The 8,106-nt window shown below is 35.3% G+C and overlaps 1 protein-coding gene across 1 annotated transcript; it reads left to right on the plus strand.

Moving 5' to 3' along the window:
* Nucleotides 1–1,525: 1,525 nt before the first annotated feature.
* BDZ99DRAFT_466393 (uncharacterized protein) lies at nucleotides 1,526–1,809 on the plus strand (the record flags this gene model as incomplete). Its single annotated transcript, XM_033720758.1, has 2 exons — nucleotides 1,526–1,575; nucleotides 1,699–1,809. Coding segments are annotated over 2 exons (161 nt in total), but the record flags the coding sequence as incomplete, so codon positions are not given.
* Nucleotides 1,810–8,106: the final 6,297 nt, after the last annotated feature.

Consider the following 8,106-nt stretch of genomic DNA (forward strand, 5'->3'; position numbering starts at 1 on the left):
ATCGGGGCAGCAGTACGGTGCTAGCGATCGGGGCAGCAGTATGGTGCTAGCAATCGGGACAGCAGTATAGTGCTAGCAATCGGGGCAGTAGTACGGTGCTAGCGATCGGTCGCAGTATTATTGCGGGCGTTGTGTCTAGGTTTAGCAGTATTATTGCAGGCGTCTAGGTCGGTACTTATCTTAGGCTCTAGCACGCCCTTATAAGGATCTTAACGTAATATCACAGTAATAATATATCGGGCATTTAAACGCGAGATAGACAAGTATTAGATTTAAAAAAGGATAACTATATACTATTACTATAGTTAGTTATAAAATATTAAGATCTAAGTTAAATTAGGGACAGGAGCTAGGCTATATATAAGACGAGAAAAGGGGCTCGTATATAGCGCGTGGCCCTAATAGAATCGGGAATTAGGTGGCAGGCGCGTAGCGCATGCGTGCGTATATATACGGGAATAAGGTATTAGGGGATTAATACTTAGAGGAAGGCTATAATTAATACCGTAATAGATATAATTTTAAAGTTCTAGAACTTAATCTAGAACTACCTAAGGTTCCCTTACTACCTATATAATTAGAATAAAACTTAGCTTATATACTAAAAAAAGGAATTAAGCTTACTTAAGTAGTAATAGCCGCAGCCTAATAAAAATAAGAGAAGTAAGCTAATAAAACTTATATACCTGCTATTATATTATTCCTTAGCATTTTCTTAGTAGTTATTAAAGCCGCAGGTTATTACGTGCACGGACGTCACGTAATCGCGGGCCGAGGGTTCTTCCGCCGCCCGGGGTTCTGCCGGCGCGCGCTTAACTATATAGCAGGCTTATAGCCGGAGCCTCTTTTTTTTCCACGCAACTTTATTAATAGCAATACAACCTTTTTCCGGCTATAGACCTAACACCTGCTCTATAACTATAGGTTAGTAATAAGGTATAGCTTAAGCTTAGTAAGTATTAATTACTTAGTAAACTATTTAAAAAGCTTAACTAGATAAATATTAAGTATACTATTATAAAGGTTATAGGCTTATATACTATACGCCTTAATATACCTCCTAGAATAGAACCTATATTTTATATTAACTAACTCCGCCTCGCAGCTTAAAATCCCCTTTCTAGCTAAGAAATAGATAATTTATAACCTCCTTCTATTAAAATTAAAGGTAAAATAGAGTATAAAATTAAGGATATTATCTAAAAATACTATTAGAAAATAGGATAAGGCAAGTTTAAAATATATAAAGTTAAGTAGAAGAAGTTTACCTTACTTTATAATATAGATATAGTTAATATTAAAAATATAGAGGCTTTAGCACCGCAAGCCTAATAAGTAGCCTGTATAAGGCGGTGCTATAAACCTGCTCCTATATTATAGTAAGCAGAGCAGATGCTTAAGGCATAATAGAGCTAGTAATAGTGTTATAGCCGTTTAAAGGCCTTCTACCGGATAATAATAATAATAAACCGCATTACTAGAACAGAGGAACAACCATTAAAATAGGTATAAAAACCATCCGATATATGTCTACTTGTGTAGGAAGCAAGCCAAACGTGGAGCCGATGCCTAGGCGTACAATAGAACACCTCTAGGGTGGCGATGCAGAGTTTTCACCCTCCCCTCTATTATAGCTCTCGTTAACTAATAGTGTCTACAGTGCCTACAGCGTTACTAAAGTTATTAGCGGTTAATTAGAGGACCTTAAACAGCATAGTGCTTGCAGCCTTTGCCTAGGGGACAGCATTCTTATAGCAGTTAAGTGGAGGACCTTAAACAGCGTAGTGCTCGCAGCTATCGACAATACCTGTAAGCGCCCATTGGCACGCGAGAAAGCCTAAAGCTCCTAAAGGGAAATGGTTACAGCCAGCATAGTAGGGGTAATAGAGCCGTCCGCCGGACAGGCAGAGGGAGGAAGGACGACAGACCGGATGATTTCTAAGCAGATGCAATCCCGATAACGCGCTGCGAGGCAACAACGCCTAACCGACCCGGCTACAACACGCAGGGTGGACACGAGTGCTGGGGCAGCAGCTGGATATACTTAAGGACGGGCATAGCAGGCAGATAGGAGGAGGAAGATGGATGCTCCATCTTAGTTAGTGGGAGGGAAACGTCGAAGTATGCTGCCTGGCTAGGGGTATATAGATAACAACCCCTGCAAGACACGGTCGGCCTTATAAAGGGGAGACTCTATAAAGTATCGTAAAGCAGTATTAGCTATAAGGCGAGGTGTGTAATAGCAGCAACAGTAGATACTGTCTGTATAGCCCAAGAGGATAGATGTGCGTGTCGGTCTATAAACAGGCAAGGAGAGGAGGATAATATAGGCTTAAGGAGCAAACTGGTGCAGGGGCGTAGGAGGAGGGCTTTGTCCACCCGAGTCCTCGAGGCCGGGTTAGGAGGTGAGCTTAGGCAAGAGTCCTCCAGCCAGGCTGGAAAGCGTGTGAGAGGGGTCGCGCCCTCTTGTTGTAGTGTAGACAGCATGCAATATAATCTGTACCCGCTAGGGCCTACGGACACCGGATCGATCCTAGAGAATATATTAAGATAGCTTACTCCGTGGTAATGCTTACAGAGCTGCCACGCATCCCCCACAGCCGCGCAGAAATAAAAGGAACGTAAGGTGTTATATACTGTAGAAAATAAGGTTTTCACCCGACCGCTATAGAGCGAACGGTTTCCCCTTGTAAATAAAACCTAGATAGCACTGCCGTATAGACCCTAACGGGAGCTAAATCGGCCTAATAGAACCTAATAATAATAATAATAATATAGGAGCTTATTTTATAGGTTTTAACAGAATTATAGATAAGTATTTTAGCGTAATACGCGCTTGCCTAAGCCCGGCTCGGGCCTGTATAATAAGAGTATATAGCTATTACCTATAACTATATCTAATAGAAAACTCTATAATAGCTTCTATATCTTTCTATAAACACGATTTATATTATAATAGCTGCGTATCTAGTCTACTATATCTACGCCGTATATCTAAAGGTTATACTTATCGATTATTACTAGAATATTAAGCTACACCTACGCCTTTTTACTAAATATCTTTACCGTTTAATAATATCCTGTAGCTATTTTTATAGGTTATTTCCGTAGCTTAGTAATATAATCCTTCCTATTATTATATCTTTCTAGGCGAATTCTATTACTTTATAACTTTTTAACAACTCGCTATATAGTATACCCTACGGAATTTACCTATTATAGCTTAACTTAAGGTCTATAAGTAATAGAAAGAAGCTCTCTATAGGCTTAATTTTCTTTCTTTTTATCTAGCGTTGTAAAGCGCTAGATTATTCCTTAATAGTAATAATATTTATCTTAATTCCTTTTATCTCTTTTTTCTTTATTTTAGTTATATACACGGTGCTAGCTGCTTCTATTCTAAGCTTACGGAGCCTCTTAAATAGCTTTATATTAGAGAAAAGATTATCTAGCTAAACTATATACTTATAAGGTAGATAAAGGGGTTAATTTATAATAGAATTATATTATATTAAAAAATTAAGTATAATAGCTTATATTTTAGTAAAGCCCTTTATAAGAAATAATTTATTAAGGTTAATAGGGCCTTTTTTATCTCCCTTAGCATGCTATAGCTAATTAAGAATATAGCCTTAATTAGTAAAAACCTATATTTTAAACCCCTTCGGCGTTAGTTTAGATAGAATATTAATAATTTTACTAGCCCGTTCTATAAACCTCTGTATTATTTTATTAATAGTAAGGTAAGGGCCTAGGGTCTAGTATATACGGCTACGTATTTATAGATACTTAAAGAGCTTATCTATACGCTTAAATATTAAATAGAATCTATTTTAGGGTATAGAAAAGCACTAAAAGTACTAATTAATCTGCTTAAACCGGGTCTTTAAAATATAGTCTTTTACTATATAGCTAGCACTATATAATCTAGGGCCCTAATAATTCTTAACGCGCTTTTCTATAGTAACTCCTATATAAATAAGTATTCTAAAATAGGTATAGAGCTCGTGCCTTATAGTTGGCTTCTATAGCTGTGGCAGGCACACGTTAGTAGGCCGGTGCTATTCTATATACTTATTTATCTACTATACTATCTTCTCTATTATTTTATTAGTAAAGAATAGCTTAAAAATAGCTATAGAATTATGCCGATTAAGACTAAAAAGTATAAAAGCTTTTCCTAGAGCATACTAATTGTTAATACAGAGCAGAGAGAACTCGGGCAGCGGCGCCGGCTTTAGGGGGGGTGTTTTTACTTATTTTATATAAGAATCCTTCTATTTAACATAGTTAATATTATTTAATATTCTAGGTATAATTAGGCATTAATTACTGTCTTTTTAGGTGGGTTTTAGTTAATTATTATGCCTGATAATATTTGTTTATATATCTAAGAATAATATTCGCTTAGCGTTAGCCTGAGCGTTGCGCCTCGACGGGTTAAGGAATACTTTTTATTAATAGACCTATTATATAAAGGTTCTAAAACTTATAAACGGGCAGACGTGTAGCGTTTTATATACTCCTTCTCCTTTTATTTAGATAAACTTAGTATTTTAATTTCTCTTTACACCGCGTTTTTAAAGCTTAGAGCTAACGTTTTTTACTACGGGTCGAAAAACACCCTGCGCCGAGATAAACCTGTTATTTAAGCATTTTAACTTTTTTCCTTGCAACTCTATTAAGCTATAGTTAGTATATTATTTTTCTTAGGATACTTTCCTTTTAGGAACTAGTCTATAGTACGAAAAATACAATAGTTTTAGTTATACTGTTAATCGTTCCGTTTACAACGTCTAGATCGATTTTAGGTTTGCACCCCTACTATATAACAGCTATTAACACCTTTTTAAATTTTAGAGTACGTAAATAATAGTTCTATTATAAGAGAAGATAGTTCTATAATTTAAAAAAGCTTAGCTATTAGAAATATACGCTCTAAATTTATCCGTATAAAGTAGCCTTAAAAATATTTTAGTATAAGAAGTTAGCGTGCTTATATAATAATACGCTAGATAATAAGCGATTTATATTATATTTAATACTATGCCTAAGTATATAGCACTTTTCTAAATATATCTCGTGTATTTTCTGTTGCTATATTTATAGTTAAAGAAGTTATATTAATAAGTATAGAAGATTCTAGATATTCCTTTTAAAAGATAAATACTTGCTGCTCCCCGGCCCCCTCTATAAAATAGGGGCCACTAATCGCACACCCCCTTTTTACTAATTACACACCCCTTTTTCACTAATTGCACACCTTTTCCCCCTTCTATCGCTTCACCACCTTCTAATTAGCTCGGAGGGCAGCTCCGGAGCCTCCGATTCACTTATTAAGCTCGCTCGCTAATTCTAAGTGCTTTCTCTAAATACAGCGTGTATATAAGCAATTATATCCTTATCCTCCACCTCTATAATACACTTGCTATAGCCTTCTAGCTGCTACTAACACGGTTCTATAATACTATAGAGGAAGCCGAGAAAGCGCTTATAGAGTATATAAAGGTATAAGGCTACGGGCTTATAAAGTACCGCTCTAAAAGTAATAAGAAAGCAAAGGAAATAAGGAAAATATAGTTTAAGTACTGCTTTAATAGCAATCTAGATTCTACTACACGTGTACGCTGTATAGCTACTAAAAAAGGAAACTATATAATGTATAGTACGCTTACTTAGCAGCCTTTTAGCTATAATAATAAACGTCTATAGCTATAGAAGATAGAAGAGGCGGCTTATAATAACTATTATCCTATACTTAAACCTATAGCAGCCGCATATAATAGGAAGCGCTTAGCCTTAATAAATCGCCTTATTTAAACGGATATATCCAGCGGAATAAAGCCTAATAAGATGTATATAAAGCTATTAAAAAAGGGGGTTACTATTACTGTGCAGGATATTAGGAATAAGCGAACACGGTACCGCAAGGAGCTTTTTAGTAGCCTTACGCCTATATAAGCTCTCCTTAGTATACTAGAAATATCTATATTTCCTTTACCTAACGGCTAAAAGAGGAAGTATATATATAGCTATATAAAGGACTAGAAGAACCGGATTAATTACCTTTTCTTTACTTATCTAGATTCTATCGAGATTCTACAGTCTAACTATAATATTATACTATTAGACTACACCTATAAAACTAATAGATTTAGCATACTGTTTTTATATATAACTAGTATTATATATATATATAACAACTTTAAGATTAGCTATTATTTTATTCTAAAAAAGAAGAAGGTAAACTATAACTAGGCGGTATAGCAGCTCTTTAAGCTCTTTTAACGCTATTCTATTACACCACGCGTTTTCCTAATAGATAAGGAATAAGCTCTAAGGAACGCACTATATTAATAGTAGCCTACTATCCCACGCCTCTTATATATATAGCATATTAAGAAGAATATTAATACTAAGCTAGCTAAGGTATATAAAAATAAACCGATATTCCCTGTAGGCTATACTAATACGCTAATAGAGAATAATACGGAAGAGCAGAAGGCGGCTAAGGAAAAGAGGTAAAAAGAGAAAAAAAGTGAATTTATTATCCGTTGGACTGCTATAAAAAAGCTAGAACTTTTTAATTAATTTAATAAGGCCTAAAATAAGCTACTTAATAACTATAAGAAGAGGCCTAGCCTTATAGAGTATATAAAGGAAAAGTAGTAGCTGTATAGATAGAAATAGGCAACTTACTACACTTAAATAGCTTGGCATTTTAGAACTATATAAGTATCTGCTTATATCCTATTTCTCGATTAATATTTAAGCTCTATTCTTGCCCTTTTTAGCGCTAGTTATCCTGTATACTAGTAAACCCCTTGTAAAATTTAGGCTTCGAATTCGCATGTTTTAGTATTAAGATTTAGGTTAAGCAGATATAAATTTAGGTTACTAACCAAGTTTTTATAGTATTATATTACGGAATAAAGGCGCGTATAGCCTGCTTAAAGGATTTCTCTAGGTGTTAACTAGCTATCTATTTAACGTTCTTTTTAATATTTAGAACCTTATTCTTAATATAAAGTCTAAGTATAAGAACTAGGTAGCTAGGTTTTATACTTATACTCCGTATTATATTAAAAAGGCTGAATTCCGTAATCTATATTAAAAGGTTATACCGCAGGCGCTTGCTCTCCTTAAGAAGCAACTTAAGCAGGTAAAATTAAATAAATATAACCCGAATAACTATACTTATACGTTTATATTAATCTATAGTATACTATACGCTTATAAGCTTTATAAACATCTATACTAAGCGCTTACTACTACTTCTTTAAACCCGGTGCTCTATATATAACCGGAAGAGATAGATTACTATTAGTAGTTTATTCGGCTAGGTATATAATAACCGGCTATTCCTTTTAGACTATTTAAAAATATACTTAATCCTGCTATTATTAAGCGTTAATAAGGCCGCCCTTCTATTAAAAGGAGCGGCCACTATATATATAATAATACCTAGAGAAATATATTACGGTTTAAGGTTGCTATAGGTATAGGTTTAGCGGCTCGGCGTGGAGGTAAATAGGACGGATAATAAGGTATAGCTCTACAACACCTGCCCGCTTCTCTACAGCAAAATCTAGCTATTCCTGTCCGTTAGAATACCCCTTAGTCGACGGCTGCACCTACTAAAACTAGTATTAATATTTCTTAAATTAATCCTGCCCTTTTTAAGCCTACGGCAGCACCTATAACAGCGTATACGGCAGCACCTATAACAGCGTATACGGCAGCGTATATAGTAGCGTATATAGTAGCGTATATAGCAGCGTATATAGCAGCGTATATAGTAGCGTATATAGTAGCGTATATAGCTGCACCTATAGCTAAAAAACGCGGCCGGCCGCTTAGTGCAAAGGATAAAGTACTATAGAAAAAGGTAGGAGCTTAAAGGTAAGATAGTACTTAGCCTTAACCTTATATAGAATAAGAGAATAACTATATAGATATTCTATAACAGATTACAGCTCTATAAGCACGTTTAGAAGGGTTTTAGCGTTTAGTAGGTGTTAAAAAGGGCACTGCTAAGTTATTAAGCCGGCCGCTAAGCCGTAGGAATATTACAGCGCCTGCAGAGTATAACTATAAAAAGAAGGC

The sequence above is a fragment of the Mytilinidion resinicola genome (assembly GCF_010093595.1).
Source record: "Mytilinidion resinicola strain CBS 304.34 unplaced genomic scaffold BDZ99scaffold_17, whole genome shotgun sequence".
Taxonomy (NCBI): Eukaryota; Fungi; Ascomycota; class Dothideomycetes; order Mytilinidiales; family Mytilinidiaceae; genus Mytilinidion; species Mytilinidion resinicola.